The sequence below is a fragment of the Momordica charantia genome (genome assembly GCF_013281855.1).
Source record: "Momordica charantia cultivar OHB3-1 chromosome 8 unlocalized genomic scaffold, Mcharantia_2.0 BLBB01000008.1, whole genome shotgun sequence".
Taxonomy (NCBI): Eukaryota; Viridiplantae; Streptophyta; class Magnoliopsida; order Cucurbitales; family Cucurbitaceae; genus Momordica; species Momordica charantia.
This window is the reverse complement of record NW_028275166.1, coordinates 783,803-807,046: the sequence shown is the minus strand read 5'-3', so window position 1 is coordinate 807,046 and position 23,244 is coordinate 783,803. Positions and strand designations below refer to the sequence as shown.

The window sequence follows — 23,244 nt, the reverse complement described above, 5'->3', positions numbered from 1 at the left end:
GTTAAAAATGATTAATATTAACATTATGTCAATATTAGTGATATTATTTATTTATTTTAATATTTTATTGATTTTTTTTTTTGCAATTCCATGAAAATGTCAATGTACCATTCATGTCGATGTCATACATACATGTGTATAGAAATGTCGAAATATCGATGTAAATTAGGATCATGTTTGGTAATGTTTAAGTTCCTTGTTTATCGTTTTCAATTTTATTATGAAATTTGAGCATTTGCAACTATTTATGTTTCTTGTTTATATTTTTTTTAAAAGTATTTTCAAAATTGTATAGAATAACAAAAATAAGTTTTTCATTTCTGGTTCTTGTTTCAAATTTGTTCCAACATAAATAAATATCATTAGCTATAGGAGTTAATTTAATTCTATTTCTCTTTTAAGAAGGAAAGGAAACACATAAACGAGGGATGTTACCATCTTGTTGTTTGACCATTGACATTGAAAGCCAATCGAATTAAAACTTAAAAGCACGTGGTATTATGTTTGGAAAATAAATAATGCAAATTGAAATTGTTATTAATAATGGCCAACATGGTGGACAGGTACTTGTTTTTTTTTACCTCCTCTGCCCTTTATTGACATGATATTAATTTAATATATTTGCATTATATATATATATATAATTCTTTTTTACAAACTTGAAAGAGATAATTCATATATGTGATTTATTAGAGGTTAATCCGAATATATATGATTTAGTAGATATATAGAAATATCTATTACTAATTTTTAAAATTGATGCCTCCCTCTACAATTATTAAACTTAGAAAAATTTTAAACTCAGAAAAATTATAAAATGAGATGATTCATATGCTAATGCTTACCTACCCATATATTAACTAGTATTCCAACAAGTAATATAAGAGAAGATGGCACTAATGGCAAGAACTAGGAGCATCATATGGATTCAAAACTCACCTAAGAGGAGAATAACAATAAATGGGAGATTGAAAAAAAAAAAAAACCAATATTTATATACAGTGAATCTTAAATATTTATTTGATGGATATGATATACGGCTGGTTCTTTGCTAGTCTAAATCATTCCAGATTTCCAATTTAATAGGAGTTATTTTTTCAAACAAGGTGGGCATAATTAATAAAGATTTGTGTTGCGTCCATGGTTCTCTCATCTTTATTTGGTTCATTTCACAGTTTCCGTTTATTGAGTTACCTAAAAGGAAGGTACATTTTGTCATAATGACTATTATTTCTTTTAAACATTTATTGACCATTATTCCATAATCTCAGGATCTAAATGTGGTATCGGTTCATTCATGTATCCCTCCTTTCTTGACCAATCTATTCAGCTTAGAACTAAACGGTGGCACGATCAGATCATAGTGGAATGTCGGGACGATTAGGCCAAATCCAGATTTCGAATCCTAAGTCCGACGTTACATGTAGTCATTTCAAATGATATCAAGAAGCCTTCTTCTTCAATTTGGATTTTCAACAACGAAATCAAAACCACCCCTTTTCAATTCGTTTTGGCCACTCAAATTAAATGCTCTTTCATGTGTGCAAATTTCAAGCTCCTCATTTGAAAATAATGCTTCCAAATTAATTATACCACCGGCCTCGTTTTCGAGCCTTTTTTTTTCACCCAGCTCCAAAAGAACAAGAGGATGAGAAAATAAAAATAAAAATAAAAATTTTACATCACATCTTATAGAAAATAAAAGTAATTATCAAATAGATGTCTATAAGATCTATATATATACTTACCAAAGTTTATAAATTTTGTTCCGTTTTATTTTTTTTTTCAAAGAAATAATTTTTTATTTTGAGGCACAGAAAGACTTGAACTTAGATCATGGATGTTAATACTCAAATCTCTTGCCACCGTGTAACATCTTAAGGTCTGATTTAATTTTTCCAAACAATATTGTCACAAAATTAGTTAATAGGGACCAATTTAAATCGCAAAGAGTGTAGAAGAAGTGAGTTTAAACCATGATGACTACCTAATATCATACGAGTTTCATTGACAACTAAATGTAGTAGAGTCAGACGGTTGTCTCGTGAGATTAGTTAAGGTACGCATAAGTTGACCCAACACTCACCAATGTCAAAAAAGAAAAAAAAAAACATAAACGTAGCTCAACTGATTAGGATACCTATCTACAACTAAGAGGTCATAGATTTTCCGTACTAAGAAAAAAATTCTTTCTACGAAAATATATCCACATCGAATAATAGAATGAAGTTTATTTACTCTATTTTCTCTTAATAATAACTAATTATCATCCTAACTATAGAATTTAAGGCCCTAGTTGTAGAGCACGAGACACCTAATACTTTATTTTTGAAGGATTTAAATCAAAGTTCAAATGAAAAAATAATTGTGAAAAACTTGAATGATTGCGAACATGAATTTAATTATTATGGTGTGCCTAAATAATACGCTGAGTACTTTGAATTTTATGGTACGAAAAAAGTTTATTGGAAATCTCTCAAGATTAATAGGATGGTTGAGTGTTATGTATGCCAAATTTAATTTATTGGCTAACATTATTGATAAATAATGTTTTTTTTTATTGACATGTGATAAAATGGTCTATGACAACAAGATAGATCAAATTTTTTCATGGTAATCCACGTGACTTTTTTAAACTTTAATTTAAGCAAGGTGATTAATGCTTTGATGAATTAATATTGGCATGTACAATGACTTGTTATTATTATTTTTTAGATACGGAAAGTTAGGAAAGTTTCCCTAATATAATTTATGGTTATTTATCTCTAAATATAACATGATATAAGCCATAGTATATATAAATTATGAAGCATCAATCTTATGGCAGTATGAAGAAAATTTAGAAAGTTTTTAATTTGACGTCTATCTATATTTTTTTTAGTGAATATATAGTTTTTCAGTTCAAAAAGAGTGTATAGAGTCATCGACGTTTGAGATGGTTTTGAGATGGTAATAAATAGTTCATTCATTTAATTATATTTAAATTGACCGTTGAGTAGTTACTTTATTTTTTTTAGTGAATATATAGTTTTTCAGTTCAAAAAGAGTGTATAGAGTCATCGACGTTTGAGATGGTTTTGAGATGGTAATAAATAGTTCATTCATTTAATTATATTTAAATTGACCGTTGAGTAGTTACTTTATTTTTTTTAGTGAATATATAGTTTTTCAGTTCAAAAAGAGTGTATAGAGTCATCGACGTTTGAGATGGTAATAAATAGTTCATTCATTTAATTATATTTAAATTGACCGTTGAGTAGTTACTTTATTTATATTTAATCAAGTGAATGTAAATTTATTTTTAATTGAAAATCATTGAATTTGATTATAATTATAATTAATCATTCGTAAATTGGAATGTCGATCTCTACCTACTGTATTTATTAAAAACAAAGTTATAGTTGAAAAGATAATTTTACTTTCATATATTATTTTTAATAAATTGAGTAGTATATATGGTTATATTCTTGTTAGTAAATTTTTAGTTTTATTGTTGTGTTTTTTGTTTTCTTTTTTGATAGGAAAAAAAAAGTTACGTTGTGTTGAAATATTGATTTGTAATAGAATATCAATCAAGTTCCTTGTAAAGGTAACCATATAGATTTTATTTTTGTTATAAATTTCAGCCACTCGCACAGGCCATGTTAAAATTTCATCAGATATTTATCTATATTCATAGATTCAACGTTAACTTAAAAGAGCATAAATAATTTGACGAAGTATTAGAAAATATGAGAAAATATCACTCATAAATAGTAATATTAATTATAAGAAAAATACACTTTCGAAATCAAAAACATGAGTTATGTGTTTAATTGATGTTTGAAATAAAAAAAAAGGGACACAATGACTTTCTTTTGATTATTAATTGAGTAATAGAAATATGATATGACAATTAACTTTATCTGTAAGGCTCGTTATTTCAACTAGTCCATGTATCCCTCAAATGGATCTCTTAGTTGTTGAGAGAGTTGTAGAAAAGCAGTATATAAGACATACCTAGTAAAACTTACATCTAAACCAAATTTAGAGATGGTAACTAAATTAGATCTGTTGACTTAAATTGATAGATTTTTTTATATTTTATTATTATTATTATTTGACCAAACACATATATTTCTACTAAAAATAGCAGATAAGAAATCTTGTTCGTCTTGTGGCGATTGACATGGACTTATTTGGAAAGAGCCTAATGCTAGAGTTCATGCTTAGGGTAAGTCGGTAGTCTTCTGTCATCTTGTGTAGTTTGAAAGCTGAAGTTTATTATCGTTGTACTAAATGGTCCTGCTGTTTGAGTTCTGATCCTATGTTTATCTCGAACCCTTCACCTCCATTTGTGCCCGCCACCAACCTCCTTTCATGCTGCGAAGGCCGCTGGCATTCCATTGCCGACGGTGGTGATTACTTGTAACCGTTATTTTTCATCTATAAATTGAGGAAGTTAGTTAAGGAATAATTTGCGAGTAGAGAGGAGGAGAGTGAACATGGATGAAGTGGAGAACGAAAGAATCGGGAGCCGGAGAAGTGATCGGAGCATCGAGTTTGTGTTTTCCGGCGGTAGAAGTTCGAGAAGACTAAGCCATTCCGAGGAGGACGAAGAAGCCCTGCGGTGGGCGGTCATAGAGAAACTTCCGACCTACGACCGTCTCCGAACCAGCATCTTCAAATCTTTCACCGGAAACGATGAAATCGGACAAACGCACAAACAGATCGACGTCCGGAGGCTGGACATGGACGATCGCCGGCAGTTCATCGACACGGTTTTCAAGGTCGCGGAGGAAGACAACGAGAAGTTCTTGAGGAAACTCAGAGATAGAATCGATAGGTAATTAATGAACCCTAAAAATCGCTGATTAATTGAGATTGAAATCAAATCGAATGGAATGTTGCATTAATTGCAGGGTTGGAATTAAGCTGGCGAGTGTTGAAGTGAGATTCGAAGAGTTATCGGTGGAAGCAGAATGCCATATCGGAAACAGAGCTCTTCCGAGTCTTCCGAATGTGGCTCGGAATGTAGCAGAATCCATTCTGAATTTGGTTGGAATCAGATTCGCCAACACTACCAAACTCACCATTCTCAAACACGCCTCTGGAATCGTTAAACCTTCTCGGTATTCGCTTTTTTTTTTTTGTTCTTTTTGCTTTTTCAAATAGAAGAATGTGGTGATTTGAATCTTCCCCCTCCAAAACCGTTACGTCCCTGTTTGCCATGATAGATGGTTTGAATATGATCAGTGAGTTCACGTAAAAATTAAGGGCAAGTTTAACAGCGATTTTCGCATGAAATCATTCTCATGAATCTTTGGATTTTTTGCGGTCAATCACATTTTTTACCAAAAAAAATTAAGAGAAATTATTTTAATTTTTAAAATTGTCTTTCTATTAACCTTACTTCCACTATAAATTTTGAGTCCTTTCTTTTCTAGTGGTTTTTTACTCTCTAACTTTATTTATCTTTCGTTTTTGTTTGATCTATCTAATTTTTTTCTTTAAAATTTGTTCTCAACCAAATGTTAAAATAATTTTATAAATCACGTTCATAAAATTAATTATCATTAAATTTCTTTGTCTAAGTTCAGTTATTTTAAAATTATTTTTAAACCATCGTAGTCGTAAACCAACTAAGAGAGGAAAAGTCACTTTCTTATGAAGTAATTAATTTTTTAATAATTTAATTATTTCTCTAAATTTATGTTCATTCATAAAGTATTATCATATTATATAAACTGACGTAAGTTTATGATTATCCACATCTCTATTAAAAAAAAATTATATAATTGAAAAAGAAACTGCTATGAAACTTTTTAAGTAACGATGATTAGATCGTAAAACATCAAAATGTCTGGGACTATAACATATATTTAGCAAAAAAATTTTTTGCTTATTTCATTCTCATCCCACAATTTCTACATATTTTATTTTATTTTTTAAAATTTCTATATTTTCAACAAGAAAGTATTTAAGTTACACAAATATCACATAAAAGTATGATATATATAATTATATATATATATAGTGAGTTTAGTATAAAATTTGAAAATAAATGTTTTGAATTTGAATAGAAATTTAAAATACAAAATATTATATGCTAGAAAAAATACAAAATATTGTATTCATTAACAAACGATAAACTTTTTGGTTTGTGTTATATTGTAAGAATTAATGTAAATTTTGTTTTTGAAAGGATGACTTTACTGCTGGGTCCCCCATCATCAGGCAAAACGACCTTACTTTTGGCGCTGGCTGGAAGATTGGACCCAAACTTGAAGGTTTGTACATGTTACATAATCTCCGCTATTTTTCTATTTATTATATTTCACATAGAAATATTTTTTTCTTGGAGCAACACATAAAAATACGTAGATATTTATAAATGGTATAAAAATAGATATTTATTTTTCTTTTTTAGAAAATTTAAAAACTATACAAATTTTATTGGTAGTATATCGATACTAACTAGTAAGAACCTAAATATTGTTCTTTAAAATTTAAAAGGTATAGTTTTATAGATTAATCTTTTATTCGTAAAATATTATGGTTAATACATTTTTTAATATTATTCTTTTTTCAGGGAAATTTAAATATTATTCTTACTTTCTGATCACAATTTTTTTTTGGATATTTTCCAGATAAGTTCATTAAATTTTTTAGTCAAATTTCAATAATAAAACAAAGGAACATACCAGTAGAACCGTGCCATAAGAGTGCTTATAAGCTTAACTTTTAAGATTATAAAACCCAACAAAAATAGCTTGTGAATGAAGCTTTAATTGTTATTTACTCCCCCCCCCCCCCCCCCCCCCCCGATTATTAACAAATAACCTTTTTTTTTTTTTTTTTTTTGAGAAAGAATTAACACACCAGTTTTAAAAATTGTTATTAGGCTCCATATATGTATATATATTTAAGATTTCAAACTAAAATTATGGTTTGAGTGTGAATATATAGGTTAAAGGGGAGATCACCTACAATGGGAGCAAGTTGAACGAATTTGTACCCCAAAAAACATCAGCGTACATTAGCCAAAACGATGTCCACGTTGGAGAAATGACCGTTAAAGAAACCCTTGATTTCTCAGCCCGATGTCAAGGAGTTGGCACTAGATATGGTAACATTTTAATGTATCATCAAATAATCAATTATCATATGCTCTCATACTTTAGAGCAGTAACAATAATACTAATGTTAAAACTATATGATTTAGATCTATTGAGCGAGCTTGCGAGAAGGGAAAAGCAAGCTGGGATTTTACCCGAGGCTGAAGTTGACCTCTTTATGAAGGTTTTCATTTTCTCTTCTATTTTTCCCATTTGTAAATTTATTTTAACTATATGTTTTTGAGCTTTAAATGGTGCGTTATTCCTTGACACATTAAATACTTAGTGAAAGTTTTTAATATGTTCATAAAATTTTTAGAAAAATGTTGAAAAGATTTATAATTTATTAGTCACAGGAGATGAAAAGATCATAAGCTAATTAGACATTTGAATTGAAAAAATTTGAGAGACTAAACTTGTAATTTAATTTACATTCATTCATTGAAATTTACATCATTGGATGGTTTAGGCAATTGCAATGAAAGGAGTTGGAAGCAGTATGATTACTGACTACACCCTCAAGGTACGTGGATGCTTATACTTATTATATTTTTTATTTCCTATTAACTTATATTTTATTAATCAATTAATGAATAGACTAACTTATGTTTTATTAATCAATTTGTAGATATTAGGACTTGATATTTGTAAAGACACTATAGTTGGAGATGAGATGCAACGTGGCATATCGGGAGGTCAAAAGAAGCGAATAACTACAGGTAAATATCTTAACTGTTGAGTTATGTTCGTGTTTATAACTATTATAGCTATCGTTATTTCATTATATTCTACTTTTTATTCGGCACTTTAATTTTATTTTTCAACCAAATCATTTTTAATTAATAGATGATATAATTAATACCTTTAAAAAAAAGATGACATAATTAATAAGCACAACATTAAATATTATTATTATTATTATATTATGTATAGGTGAGATGATAGTGGGCCCCACGAAAACTCTATTTATGGGCGAGATATCAACGGGTCTAGACAGCTCCACGACGTATCAGATAGTGAAGTGTCTACAGCAGATCGTGCACCTCACGGAAGCTACGGTGGTCATGTCCTTACTGCAGCCCGCTCCCGAGACGTTCGATCTGTGTGATGACGTCATTCTCTTATCGGACGGTCAGATCGTGTATCAGGGCCCACGTGTACACGTACTCGATTTCTTCCGAAGCTGTGGATTCCAGTGCCCAGACAGGAAGGGGACCGCCGATTTCTTACAAGAGGTGAGAGAAAATAATCACATTATAAATTGAGCCAGGCCCATAACAATAAGCCCAATCTCATGTGTTCGGCCCACAGGTAACTTCCAAGAAGGACCAAGGGCAATATTGGGCGGACAAAAACGAGCCGTACCGCTACATAACGGTGGCAGAATTCGCCGGCCGATTCAAGCGGTTTCACGTCGGCGAGAAGCTCCAAAACAACATCTCGGTCCCGTACGACAAGTCGGCCGGGCACAGAGCCGCCCTCGTCTACGACCGCTACTCCGTCTCGAATCTGAAGCTTCTGAAGGCGTGCACAGAAAAAGAATGGCTCCTCATAAAGCGGAACTCCTTCGTCCATATCTTCAAGATGGTGCAACTCATAATAGTTGCCTTCGTCTCCTCCACCGTCTTTCTCAGGACCAAATTGCACCACAGGAACGAAGACGATGGCGGTATCTACATTGGGGCTTTGATTTTCGCCATGATCGTGAATATGTTCAATGGATTTGCAGAGCTCGCATTGACCATTGCGAGGCTGCCGGTGTTTTTCAAGCAGAGAGACCTTCTTTTTCACCCGGCTTGGACTTTTACTCTGCCCACTGTTCTTCTACGCCTTCCTATTTCTGTGCTTGAATCTACCGTGTGGATGGTCATGACTTATTACACCATTGGATTTGCACCTGAAGCTTCCAGGTAACCTCCGATCTAATTTTTGCCAATGTGTGTTTCTGTTTCATATATGTTTTACTCTTTTCCTCAATTTAGTCCTCTACGTTTTGATATTTTTCAATTATGCTCTTCTTTTTGTGGATGGTTAATGTGGTTGATAGTGAGTTTGCATGGCATAATACTTATTGTATTGTAATAATTTGGATAAGGAGTAAAGCCAGAATAAGGGGGGATACTTTTCTGTCGACTTCTTAGAGTTTTGTAGAAATGAGGAACTTTTCTCATTACAAATAGAGATAAGAAATTTTAGAAGTTTTATTTAATGGGGCAAAGAAAAAACGCAGGACTTTATCATCTAAATCCCAACTTTTATTTTGTAGTTTGTACTAGTTGGCTTTACACCCTAAAATTAGAAGAAATTCAGTTCAATACTACCATTTTTAAAAAAAAATTGTTTTGGGGTAATTATTTGTAATTTAGTTATATATTAAAATTTTAAAATGCAGGTTTTTCAAGCAATTCTTGTTGGTGTTTCTACTCCAACAGATGGCTTCTGCTTTGTTTAGGTTCATTGCTGGTTGCTGCAGGACCATGATAATTGCCAACACTGGAGGCTCTCTAACTCTCTTAATTGTGTTCATGCTTGGAGGTTTCATTCTTCCTCGAGGTGATTTTTCAATTCTTCTCTTTGATCAAATAGAGAAACATAAACCATTCTATGTTTTCCGTGCAACTAAAAAGGATAGAGTCGTGATATGAGTTGAATTCCTGAGAGGGTATGTGCTGCAACAGGTGAAATTCCCAAGTGGTGGATTTGGGGCTACTGGATTTCACCAATGACTTATGGTTACAATGCCATTAGTGTAAATGAAATGTTTGCTCCCCGATGGATGAACAGGCTGGTATGTCACTCTTAACACATCTTCTTCCAATTAGTTTGTTGTGCTAAAAATATGAATAAATGGTTAACTATACTGTGACTATCACTTTTGCACGCGGGTGCCCTGGGTATAGGGGAGTTTAGTAAAGCTCCGACTCCCACTTAAAAAAAGGAAAAGAAAAACTATCAACTTGATTGTTTGGGTCTAATGATGATTTAATATACATCAAAGGAGGAGGCCATGTGTTTGAATTATTGTAATGTCATTTCCTCCCTTGTGCTAATTTACAAGTCCTTGAGCGAGGGAGAGAGTTAAGAATATGAATAAATGATTAATTATACCTTAATCTATAAGCTTGGGTTTTGGGTTTAGTAGCGATTTCAAAAGTTATGCATATTGCAGGCTTCCGACAACAACACCCCGTTGGGTTTGGCTGTGCTCAAGAACTTTGATATTTTCCAAGAGAGAAACTGGTTTTGGATTGGAGCTGGAGCTCTTTTGGGATTCACAATCCTCTTCAATGTCCTTTTCACGTTTTCACTTATGTACTTAAATCGTAAGACTCAAAACATTTTTGTTCAAGATGTTGAGAGTGTTTTTTTTAGGTGACAAAATTTTGAATCTATGAAATCAACATGACAGCTTTTGGGAGGCCACAAACAATAGTATCTGTAGAACCAACAGAAGAGACGAAGGTTGAGCAAGAAGTAAAAGAACCAAATGTGAGAGAACCAGATTCAATGACTAGATCATTATCTTCTTCTGATGGGAACAACACAAGTATGAAGTGGAAAATATAAATGAGATTAATATTTTTTGTGCACATTCAGCTACCATCTTTTCCCCATCAATTTGCTCATTAAAAACAATCTACACATGAGAAATAACTAGTTGGCGAATTAGTGGAAGTTCTACTGGCAACAGTGTCAATCCCAAGAGCGGAATGGTTCTCCCATTCACTCCTCTTGCAATGTCCTTTGATAGTGTAAATTACTATGTTGACATGCCCTCTGTAAGCAGATTTTGGTCTATTTTTTCTGTACTTCGTCTAAGTTTTACGTTTATATTTTATCATTTAGTTAATCAACAGATCTCTGAGGTGAAATTTCATTATTGTAACAGGAAATGAAGAACCAAGGAGTCAAAGATGATAGACTCCAACTACTTCGTGAAGTAACTGGTGCCTTTAGGCCTGGTGTTCTAACTGCATTGATGGGAGTTAGTGGGGCTGGAAAGACAACTTTGATGGACGTTTTAGCTGGAAGGAAAACAGGTGGTTATATTGAAGGTGATATCAAAATCTCAGGATTTCCCAAGAAACAAGAAACTTTCGCTAGAATTTCTGGATATTGCGAACAAACTGACATCCACTCTCCTCAAGTTACTGTTCGAGAATCCTTAATTTACTCTGCTTCCCTAAGGCTCCCTAGAGAAGTTAGCACCAAAGAAAAAATGGTGAGAGTATCAGTTTATGTTAACTCTTCTGAATATATACAATGCAACTACGCAAAAGTTAGTTTCTTCTTTGTGGCAAAATTTTGCAGGTTTTTGTGGATGAAGTGATGGAACTGGTGGAGCTCAAGAATCTAAGTGATGCCGTTGTAGGGATTCCTGGAGTAACAGGGTTGTCTACAGAGCAGAGAAAGAGGTTAACAATTGCAGTGGAGCTTGTTGCTAATCCTTCAATAATTTTTATGGATGAACCAACTTCAGGTCTTGATGCAAGAGCAGCTGCAATTGTGATGAGAACGGTTAGAAATACAGTGGATACTGGTAGAACTGTTGTTTGCACAATTCACCAACCTAGCATTGATATATTCGAAGCCTTTGATGAGGTTAAGTTCTCTCCTCACATTTCTGCATTTGTCTATGTTTTAGTGTTTTGTGATACTGAAATGAGCAATTTTGGCCCAGCTACTTTTAATGAAAAGAGGAGGACAGGTGATCTACTTAGGACCTCTGGGTCGAAACTCTCAGAAGCTAATTGAATATTTTGAGGTACTTTCTGGAGTATTGATCCTATATGTTTTGACCATAACAGAGAATCAATCGACTTATTTTGGACTTAATCATCCATAGGCTGCTCCCGGAGTGCCAAAAATTAAAGAAAAGTACAATCCAGCAGCCTGGATGCTGGAGGTAAGCTCAATAGCAGCTGAACTTCAGCTTAAAATTGACTTTGCTGAACATTACAGGGCATCATCCTTATATCAGTGAGTCAAGATTCATGCAAATTGTAGAATTATTATTATAATCTTTTGTTTGTTTGTTTGAAGAGATATTAAAGTTACTTGTTTGAGCTGATAGATATGGCTAATGGCTAACAAACAGGCAAAATAAGGCATTAGTGAAAGAGTTAAGCACACCACCATCAGGATCAACAGACCTCTATTTTGCCACTCAATACTCTCAATCCACGTGGGGGCAGTTCAAATCCTGCTTGTGGAAGCAGTCATGGACCTACTGGAGAAGTCCTGATTATAACCTCGTTAGATTCCTTTTCACTTTGGTTGCTGCCCTTATGTTGGGAACCATTTTCTGGAAAGTTAGCTCCAAAATGTACGTGTGTTTCTAAAAACCACTTATTAGAATCATGTTTTTCTATTCATATTATTAACATTACTTTGGTATTCGTCATCCTAAACTTGGCTTAGGGAAGGCGCAAGTGATCTAAACGTGATTATTGGAGCAATGTATTCTTCTGTCTTGTTTATTGGAGTGAACAATTGCTCTACAGTACAGCCAGTAGTTGCTACCGAAAGAACCGTATTTTATCGAGAAAGGGCGGCGGGGATGTATTCTGCATTACCATATGCCCTTGCACAGGTATGTTTATGGCCTCCGATATATAATATAAATCTGTTTGGGATGCCTTCTGAAAACAGTATTTCCAAGTGAAACTCTTTTTTGTAAAATCTTTTGAGAGAAAATTAAAGAAATACTCCCTCTAATAGCACTCAAACTATTATTTTTTTTATCTATTTTTTGAATTTCTAAAACTACTTTTGATGATAAAAGTGATTTGAATTGATTAAAAGCACATTTTACCCCACTTTAAAACTTTAACCAATTTTTCCAAAAGTATTTTTAACCATCCATATGCACTGAAAAAGGCATGCCGAACACACACTTTCCCTGAACGAAGAAGTGATGATTATAAAACTCTTAACGCTTTTCCATTGCAGGTGATTATTGAAATACCATATGTGTTTTTCCAGACGGTTTATTATACACTTATTGTATATGCTATGGTTGACTTTCAATGGACAGCGGCAAAATATTTCTGGTTCTTCTTTATCAACTTCTTTACATTCCTTTACTTTACTTATTATGGTATGATGACAGTTTCTGTCACACCAAACCATCAAGTAGCCTCCATTTTGGCAGCCGCTTTCTATTTGCTCTTCAATCTTTTCTCCGGCTTCTTCATCCCAAGACCTGTGAGTATATTTTATAAATACAAATATCCATTTCGCTAAATATATATTTTAGTCTATAATGTTGGGGGCTTTTTCCAACTTAGTCTCTACTTTTTATAAAGTTTCAATTGAGTTCCTTAGGTTTTAACATTTTTCAATCACACCCTTTTTGTTTGTCAATGTCAAAATTGGTTGATGATAAATTTGCATGGCATTATACTTGGTAAGTTGGCAGAAAGTTAGGACAGAAACTAAGGTACCTAAAAGATGATACTTTCTAATACTGCTCCAAATTTCTAAAACAATTAGCAGAAATTTTGAGTTTTCCTCACTTGGATGGCCTAATTCTTGGTAATCATGCTATGTAAGCTTATGACTAGCTAACTTTAACATTCACCAAGATGTATAGTTAGAAAATGTCAAAACTCACAAGGGACTGAAACATTAAGAACTAGCATATATATTTAGTCTCTATGATCATGTAACTTATGAGAACGCAACTGCAATGAATGCATTCTAATGCTCTTGAAAATTTCAGAAAATCCCAAAATGGTGGATATGGTATTACTGGATCTGCCCAGTGGCGTGGACTGTATATGGGCTGATTGTGTCCCAATACAGGGATATAGAGACTCTTATCAAAGTGCCTGAAGCAGAGGACACAACAATCAAGTCCTATATAAAACACCATTATGGGTACCACCCTGATTTCATGGGTCCAGTGGCTGCAGTTTTGGTTGGCTTCACAGTCTTATTTGCCCTTATATTTGCACGCTGCATTAAGACCTTGAATTTCCAAACCAGATAGGTACCATACAAACCACCTACATTTGCTCTCTTATGGTCTGAATTAGTATTAGGAATTAGTTTATGGTGTTGTGATATAGCTAAAATAGGGACGATATGTTGTATGGTCATAACGAGTAAATGGGAAATAATCTTCTGATGAAAATGGTTGAGGGGTTGGGATTGTAAAAAGATGGTGCAATTTGAATGTGTGGGGATGGGAAGGAACCCATAAACCAAGTGTAGTGTATCACATACATAGTTTAAGTTTCAATTATCTGTAACTTTGGAAATTATTGATAAAATAATTTGAAGTTGGATGGTATTCTCTTGTGGTAATTTGCAATGCCCAGAGCTGTCTATGGTTGCCATTTTATTTCAAGTTTAGGGGCGCCTTTTGAACCAGGCAAAAATATGATTATTTTTTTTAGAAGTATTACCGTTCAAATAACGGAGTGTAAATGTTATAATATCTTAATCAACGATTTAATTGATTTATGAAAAATAAAAGTATATCAAATACACCAGAAGAGATGAACTTGTTCTCTAGCCGAGAATTCTTTACAATCTCAAGAAAAATTTCATCAATTATGCTCATTTACAATTCTTTTGACTCATTTTTGTACGAGCTTTGATAGAAATTTTGAAAACAACAATTTTATGTTTTTAGTGTTTTCAAATTCTGAATTTGAAATTTTAAAATGTAAATTTACATTGAGAAAGATAAAAACATTGATAAATATATTATATCATGTTATAAACTTATTTTATTTTTGTTAAAACTGAAAAATAAAAAATATAATATATTATGAAAATATATAATATTATAAAATAATAATTCTACAAAATTTACAACGTATATGTTAATAAATCAATTAACATTATTTTAGATTTAACTAAATATTTAGTTGATAACTAGTTTACGAATATACTACTAAATTCCTTGAACAATTTTTTAAATTGAGATTTAATTTTCAAATCTACTACCAAACACACAAAATTAAAATTCTACTCAACTTAATCTTACCTTCTTTTATCAAAAAGACATGTTAGTAAAAGATTCATTTTCTTCTTTCCCATTTATTATGCAAAACAGAAATTTAAAATTCATTTATGTATCTCATTCCAAATAAGACTGACACCAAAAAGAGACATCCCAAAAATATCTCCTATTATATTAAAATATAAAATAATTTAAGTTAAATATTTGATAAAAAACATTTATTTTAAATAATTAATTATTATAATTATACCTCCAAAGTTCCAAACATATGAAGTAATCAATCAATTTTAATATTTGTCACGGACGTAAAAGTCCTATTTAATAAACATTTTGTTTTAAAAAATTAAACTTAGAAACAATGCATCCATTTAACTTATATGTTCCTTTTATATTAACCTATAAAAGTAATTTAAGTTAAATATTTGATAAAGAAACATTTACTTTAAATAAACCTTTAAATAATTAATTATTATAACTATATCTCCAAATTCCAAACCATCAATTTTAATATTTGTCAAGGACAGGTAAGGTCCATTCAATAACCATTTTGTTTTTTCTTTATTTTTTATTTTTTAAAAAATTAAGCTTAGAAACACTATATTCACCTAGGTGTTTATTTGTCTTCTTATTTACTTTATAAAAACGTTTACAAAATTTAAGTTAAATTTTGAAAACTAAAAAGAATAGTTTTAAAATTTTGTTTTTACTCTCAGAATTTAGAGAAATAGTCAAACATAATTTTTCAAATCCTAAAAAATAAGGCTAAGCTAAATGTATGATTTTTTTTAGTAAAATAAATAAATGTATGTTTAGTCTCTAGTATTTGAATCATTCTTTTATTTTGCCTCTAAATACTATAAAAGTTTGCCAAACCGAGTATAGCTCAAATAGTTAAGGCACTTATCAACCATTCTTCGTGGCGGTTGTTTCAAGTTGTTGTAAGCTCGCATGATTAGGAATTTGTAGAGAGTTTGATCACATTGGCGGATCCTTTCAAGTATCACCTTGAATTTTATCTGGTTTCTTAGAACACAGCAACAACTTGGTTTAATAATTATTTTGTATTTTTTTTAAAATTAAACCTTGTAACGTTACGTCTACTATTTATTTGTCTTCATAGTCAAATTTTAAGAAGTAAAAAATATAGTTTTTGTTTTTTAAATTTAACTAAGAATTTAAATGTATTTTGAAGGAAGGTGAAAAAACATAAAAGAAATACTAGAAATCAAGTATAATTTTCAAAACCTAAAAACTAAGACTAATAAGTATAAACTAAGACTAATAAGTGTAAGTTTAGTCTCTTAATATTTGAATAATTTTTAATGTTGCATCTAATAAAAGTTGTTTTATTTAATTTTTCTACGTGATGATTTTTTCTTTAATAAATTTCTCATTTTCACGTAACATAAAATTTTACTGAAGAAATTATGACACTATATCAAAACATATTTTATCCCTATTATTTTAATGTAAATGACATAACATACTCTAAAATTAAAATTAACTCCACACTATAATTCACTCCCTTGAAATTGTAATATAGTTTTCATTTATTCCACAAAAACGGTTTAAAATATATAAAAATAAAAAAGTTATTACACAAAAAAACACAAAGGAAGAAAGAAAGCAAAATAAGGTGTGGAGGTGGGGGCCACTCAGCCCATTGTCTTACAACTTGAGATTTAAGACTTTAGAGAGAGAGAGAGTGTGAGGAAAAAACTCAAGGGTTTAGAGAGAGAGAGTAATCATTACGAGTGGGTCCCGCACGAGTATTAGCAACAAGTGGGGCCCACCAATGAATAATTGCCTCTCTCTCTAGATAGTGTGACTGTGACTCTCCAAATTTATTAATTTATTGCTTTTTTTTTTAATTTTAAAATTTCTATTTTTTAATTTTAAATTTTAAAAAAACCTCTCCTCACTCTCTCTCAGTACAGTAGTCACCAGTCACTCACTCCGTCCATGAAATTGAACCATATATATATATTTTTTAAATACTAATAGCAGAGAGAGAGAAAAAAAAACAAAAAAATAGAAAAAAAAAGCGATTGATCATTGATTGATTGATTCAGGTTCGTAAAATTTACGGAGAGAAGATCAGGGTTTCTTTTCTTCTTCCCCATTTCTCCATCCTCCGCCTTTAATCTCAGGTTTGCCCTCGATTCTTCTTCTTCTTCTTCTTCTTCTTCTTCAATTTTTCTGTTTGCGTCTGCGATGCCCTTTCATTTTTCTTTCCAACTTCACTCTGCTTTAATCTCGGGTATTTCTTCTTTTCATCGTTTTTCCTTTTCTGAATTGTTTTTTTTTTCCTCTTCTGGATTAGGTTGCTTCGTCGTCTCGGATATCCAGCTGCTATTCGGGGGGGTTTTTTGCTCTGCAGATTGAATTATGTAAATTCTGGTTTTCTTTTTGTTGTCTACTTGAACGGTATGCTGCCGATTCCCTCTCGAGTTTGATTGTTTTGAAGTTCACTTGGTTTATTTGCTGCTTTGGATTTAACGTCCGGATTCTTTTTTGGGGCAGGTCTTTTTCTTTGGGGGGTGCATGATTTTGGTGTTTGCTCAAGCGATTGCAGGTGTTGTTGAGATTTTGATGACGGAAGAGGAGTTTATTATATTTTACTTGGTTTGATACGGGCGCGTGCTTGTGCTCTTTGGTAGGAGGGGTACACAGCAGAATTGGTTCAAGCGGGTGGATGGAAAAAGAAGTCTTGGTTCCAATTAGGGACAATGTTGCGGATGAAGCCTTGATGTTTGACCACATAAATATGGAAATCAGAACTGAGGAGAATGAAATTGATATTCAGAAGGGTGATATCTATGCCCCCGCATCAGAGAAAGGTGAGGGAAGTAGCGTTGTATTTTGTAGAGAAGGAACTCTTGTGAAGAAAGAGTCCATTCGTCGTAATTCTAGATCCAGTGAACAGTGTCCCAAGTCCATGCTCGTGGTGACAGACAGTAAGATTGGGAAGAAAGGGAAATCCTGTCACGAAAAGAAACTTAGTAGACAAGACAGATTTGAGTTGGGCCAGTTGTTTCAGGGTGCTGTAAGCTCGCATGATTGGGAGCTTGCAGAGAGTTTGATCGCATTGGCAGATCCTCAGGCACTTAACGATGTCTTGTGTATCGCCTTGGATTCTATCTGGTTCTTGAGAACACAGCTAGGGTTCAATGGAATTACTGGGTTAATTAAGAATGTCATTGCAAGCGGAGCTCATGATTTTACAAGAGCAGCACTTAGGACCTCATTTCTGGCTTCGTGCGTCTCTGCCTGCCAGAGTCGAACAATGAGTCTTGCAGATACCGTGAATGTTATGGCACAGAGGTGAAACATAAGTTCTCATTACTACGAGTTTTTTTCATGGCAATCAAAGCAACTGCTTGCCTCTATTTCTCTCTTAGGAACAGATATTTACTGCCATCAGAAATATTTATTTGGAAAGTTCCCCAGCACCCCAACAGAAAAGGAAAGAAAAGAAAGAAAGAAAAAATGGATTGTTTGACGCAGGAAAAATGAGACAGTAAACCAGTAATAACTAACGCGTGCACAGTATAGGACTAATTAGATTTAGTGTATTATTGGATCTCTTAGTATATATTATATTTAATTTTTTTGGATAGGAAAAAAAAGCTTCCATCAACAGAGAATATAGTACAGAGAAAGGCCTGTCCAAATATCTGGCCAATTGGACAAACTGCACTTTTAACTATACCTCTCAATCATTAGTCATTATGTATAATTCTTAATAGTATTTTAGTGAATTGGTGATTCCATTTAATTCAGTAGTTCGGCTCCAATGTTCTTTTCAATCATGAATAAGTTAAAATGTTTCACAAATGCAAATGGCCACTTAATGTTTCATTGTGTTTCATGTTGAATCTTAAGCATGAACAATTTCAGTTTACCCTATGAGTCAACTAGTTGTGAGAAGTTAGAAAATATTGATATCTTTCATTTGGTTTCCTTGAATTAGCTTAACTCATAAGTAAGTATTGGTTCTGTTATATTGAGGTGCTCTTATGGTTTTTGACAAGGGCGAGAACATATTTCTTCTTTGTAGTTTAGTACAAATTGTATAATTCTCATCATTTATTCCTCAACTGTTTGATTAAATATAATGTTCCGGTATGTCTTTTAATTTAAATGTCTTTAATGTGGCAACAAGCCAATAATTTTTGCATGGCACGTTGGACAAATATTTTTTCTACATTTGACATTTCATTGATTTCAGGTTGCGGGAGCGTCTCCAAGAGTGCAATGGAGATGAGGTATTAAAAGCGGAGGCTGGTACTAAGGTTCAAAAGTTTACAGAGTGGGCTCTGAAATGCATAGGTTTTCATTCTGGTTGCCATGGAAACAAGGACAGAGTAACTCAGAGCTCAGCTACTGAGATCCAACTTCAGTTATCTGCTTTCAAAATGTTCCTAGATTTTGCTGGCGACCAACTTAGTGGAAAAGATTTCACAGAGGCCTTTGATGCTGCTTGTTTTCCACTCACTCTCTTTTCTAGTTCATTTGATCCTGGATGGGCAACTGGAATATCAGCAACGGCAATCCAAGGGTTATTATGTTTGTTGGTGGAGGGTGGTGCTGACAATGTTAACCAGTGCTTTCTTGAAGCTTCTCGCTTTGGAAGCACAGAACTTGTGCGCATTTTATTACAGGTACTGTGATTTGATGTTCATATTAGCTTCCTATTTGTTTGAGAAAGATCAGATTTGGTGGTTTTGATGTGAGAAATTCTGAAATTAGTTTCAGGTCCTCATCTAATAAATGGACATCTAAAGCTGTACCTTTGCAAAACCCACCACTAAGCCGATCATTTTCTTTCTATTATGAACCAAAAATCTGAGATCAAATCCATACTGAAATCCAGAAAGATTAAATCTTGAATGCTCTTGAAACCTTAAGACAAGAATATCTACGAAACCAATCAAGATCTTATGAACTTCCAGATTACTATACTATTTGAAGATTTGAAGCTGTTACTACAGAAATATATAGAAACTTTAAACTAATTATTTCAACCCCTAGTCACATCTAATATATGACATACATTTTGGCGTTTCGCTCTGTACTGGATGTTGCATCTGGTTCATGCATATGCATAGTGTTCCATGCCTTCATCTTTTTGATTACTAATATTGATACAGTCATTTCACACGGTTGATGTTCATGTATTTTACCAGCTTTAGCTTTAGTCAGTTGAGATTTTTCTTCTGAAAATGTGATGATTGCGTGTGGCCACTATCTGATGTATACAATGGCTTGTAAAAATGAATTGTGTAGGCAAGATAAAAACAATAAGCTACAAAGATAGTTGTGGAACAAAAAGGAATCTTTTATAACTTTTGTCTCATCTCTGACGTTCATGTCTCCTTTTGTTTCTCTTCTGATGTGTGGTCCGTGTCTGTAGATTGCCCAAAGGAACAGCTTGGACGTTGATGTTGACCTGGCTTTGGGTTTTGCTTCCCACTACTGTAAGATTGGCACAATGGAGTGCTTGGTGGAAGAAGGTAACGCCATAGCTTTTTTGGGTCCTCTGATGAGAGCAGCTGAAAGGGGTTGTTTGCCAGTTGTTGAGTGGTTTGTTAAGAGAGGTTGTCAGGACATGGAGCTCTGTTTGGCCCTCACAGCGGCAACCTCTAGCAGCCAAATTAATGTTGCTGCTTATCTTCTTCCCCATGTTCCCCAACATGTACTTGCTGCCCTCAGCATTGAAATTCTTAAGGCTGCTGGGGAACGGAGTAGCGGTTCTCTCGAGGGTGTGGAGTTTCTCCTTCATTCCAACTTTCTTGGTGATCCTTCTGCTACATATGCTGTTGCAGACAGTATCTCCAAGTCAAGCGACGAGTCTGTTGCGCCTGAGCTCAGGGCATTCCTTCAGGATCACTGGTCGGAGGCAGCCTACTTGGACGGGTTGAGACAAGGTCAAGAAAATTACTTGAATTTCCTGCGGATTTTGAGGTGGGGTGGATCTCCAATTTCCTTGAGGGACATTCCACAACCGCTGAGAGTTGCGATAGCTTACCTACCGCTGTATAGGGAATGTATAAAGGTGAACGGATACTTGTTTCCGCAAAAGCTGAGGGGGCAGCTGGTTGAAGCCGCTCAGAGGCTCGGAGGCAGTGTGTTGGAAGAGGTGAGCCAAGGCAGAGAGCTCTTGGCTGTTTTGGAGCATCATCTTCCTTCATTTTTGCTTCACAAGTTCAAGATTACTTAGCAAGACTTCTTGTTTTGCATCTTTCATTTCCCACCCGTTAAGAAGGTAAAAGAAACGAAGAACAAGAACGCAAACGCGGATGAGAAAGGTAGCAAGTGAAATGTGATCGATAAACAATTTTAACGGGATAGAGCGAAGCGTTTGCGGTTGTCTGCCTGGTTATTTTCGAGATAGGTGGTGCTGTTTTGAATGTTTCATCATATCTTATGTTAAGGCACGTGATGATGGTATGTTATGTAGGACGTGGTGCAGCCATTGTTAGAAGGTTCAATCTGAACGATGTGTACATTATTGGTATATATCATCTTTTGTTCTCCGCACTTGTGCATTAATGATAACGAGGAAACTTAATATCGTGTCGTCATTGAGTAACGCCAACATCCTCGGTTTCTTTCATTCTGTATGTAGTATATTTGATTCGATGGGCCTGAATTTCGTCGAAGCTGTTTCAAAGGTCAGGAAGAATGTTTTTGTTCTTTTATCTCCCGAGTTAATAATGTAATTCAAGGTTGTGATGGTTTCATTTTCCCAGATGCAGCAAACCCATTGTACTGGAAATGGATAGAAGAAAAATATAACTGTATATTTTGGAAAGGGGTGTCTAATATGTATAAAAATTTTGGGTGTAAGCTTTGTTTCTCTTAGACTATAAGTTTTGGCTAATTTAATAACAACATCAACCGTTAAGGTGGAGACCATAGTTCAACGGTAATTGACATATATCTCTAATCAAAAGGTTAGTTCGATCTCCCACTCTACATATTGTACTAAAAAAAATTATAATAATAACATCGACCTAAATTACAAATTTTTTCTAACTCATACTTTCAATTTTTCTAACTCATAATTTCAATCTGTTTTAGGCTAAGGAGTCCCTGTCAACTTAGTCGATTTCTAAACACTCTATCAGAAGTATAGGCACTTGATAAACATTTTATTTTTAGTTTTCTATTTATTAATTTTTAGTTTTCTATTTTTAAAAGTTATATTTAAAAGATTGATAACCATAAATTTAAAAACACTATTTGTTGCCCATGTATTTCTTGTTTTATTGTCTAGTTTTCGGATTTTTTTTAAATAATTATTTTTTAAAAACAAATGACAAATCTAGTGTAGGTTTCAAATTAATTATAAAACTAGGGTAGATAAATCGTGATTTGCCCAAAATCGCAGGCGATGACTGCGATTTACAATGACCGCGATTTCACTAAAGTCGTAAAGTCGCAGCCATTGGCGGCGACTTCTGCCTGACGTGGCGTAAATGGAGCCACGTCTTTGCTGACGGGCCATTTGTCCTTTTCTTATTATTTTTTTATTTTGAATTTGGAAGTCGCAGCGCGACATTCCTTTGTTTTTTTTTGTTAAATTTGGGAGGGGCAGCCATGGCCACTTCCCCCACTTCCTCTTTTATTTTTTAATTTTTTTTTTATATTTTGAATTTAAAAATTGTAGTGCTGCAACTTCCCACCAATATCATTTGCTTTTTTTTAATTTTATTTTTAAAAACCATAATTTAAGAAAAATACTATCATCTTAATTTTCTCCATATTTGGAAAGTAGTTCTTAATTACCTACCACATGATGGACATATTCCTATAATGTAATAATTTAAAACAAAATAATTGTAAAACTAATAAAACCCTAATTATACATATCCCAAAATTTGATTTTTGTCTTAAAGCCATGTATTTTTGTTTTATTAATTTAATAATTTTTTATCGATTTAGTTTATATTAAATTTAAATGTAATTTTATAGAACATACGAAGATGAAACACAAGAAGCTAAATAGACAGCCAGTTCCATCGTATTTGTCTATGTCAGGCATCGTCGAACTTTTCTGGAGATTTTTCCTCTGGAAAAATGGTCAATCCCTTCATGTTGAGCCCATGGTCTCTAGACCCTTTACTGACATTTTAATCATCGAATTGGTTTTAATATAAGTTTAAA

The 23,244-nt window shown here is 33.2% G+C and overlaps 2 protein-coding genes across 4 annotated transcripts; both read left to right on the top strand.

The window, feature by feature from the left end:
- The first annotated feature begins 3,863 nt into the window (after positions 1–3,863).
- On the top strand, positions 3,864–14,408 carry LOC111004747 (ABC transporter G family member 36-like). 3 transcript variants are annotated; one of them, XM_088127209.1, is made up of 22 exons: positions 3,864–4,825; positions 4,902–5,111; positions 6,185–6,269; positions 6,949–7,108; positions 7,205–7,281; positions 7,567–7,620; positions 7,726–7,816; positions 8,031–8,332; positions 8,409–9,007; positions 9,490–9,650; positions 9,776–9,885; positions 10,267–10,420; positions 10,507–10,645; positions 10,744–10,876; positions 10,987–11,319; positions 11,409–11,699; positions 11,779–11,862; positions 11,944–12,077; positions 12,196–12,423; positions 12,519–12,690; positions 13,050–13,304; positions 13,822–14,408. In XM_088127209.1, the coding sequence occupies exons 1-22, from the start codon at positions 4,485–4,487 to the stop codon at positions 14,089–14,091; spliced, it is 4,383 nt and encodes a 1,460-aa protein (XP_087983335.1). In that variant the 5' UTR covers positions 3,864–4,484; the 3' UTR covers positions 14,092–14,408. The 3 variants fall into 3 exon arrangements, with proteins under 3 accessions (XP_087983335.1, XP_087983336.1, XP_087983337.1); XM_088127210.1 differs by lacking the exon at positions 10,744–10,876 and having other exon boundaries at positions 3,865–4,825; positions 10,507–10,586; XM_088127211.1 differs by lacking the exons at positions 10,267–10,420; positions 10,507–10,645; positions 10,744–10,876 and having other exon boundaries at positions 3,866–4,825.
- Positions 14,409–17,070: 2,662 nt separating this feature from the next.
- Positions 17,071–21,659, top strand: LOC111004852 (ankyrin repeat protein SKIP35). Its single transcript, XM_022276075.2, has 5 exons — positions 17,071–17,222; positions 17,396–17,499; positions 17,596–18,396; positions 19,304–19,736; positions 20,489–21,659. The coding sequence occupies exons 3-5, from the start codon at positions 17,768–17,770 to the stop codon at positions 21,293–21,295; spliced, it is 1,869 nt and encodes a 622-aa protein (XP_022131767.1). The 5' UTR covers positions 17,071–17,222; positions 17,396–17,499; positions 17,596–17,767; the 3' UTR covers positions 21,296–21,659.
- The last annotated feature ends 1,585 nt before the right edge of the window (positions 21,660–23,244 follow it).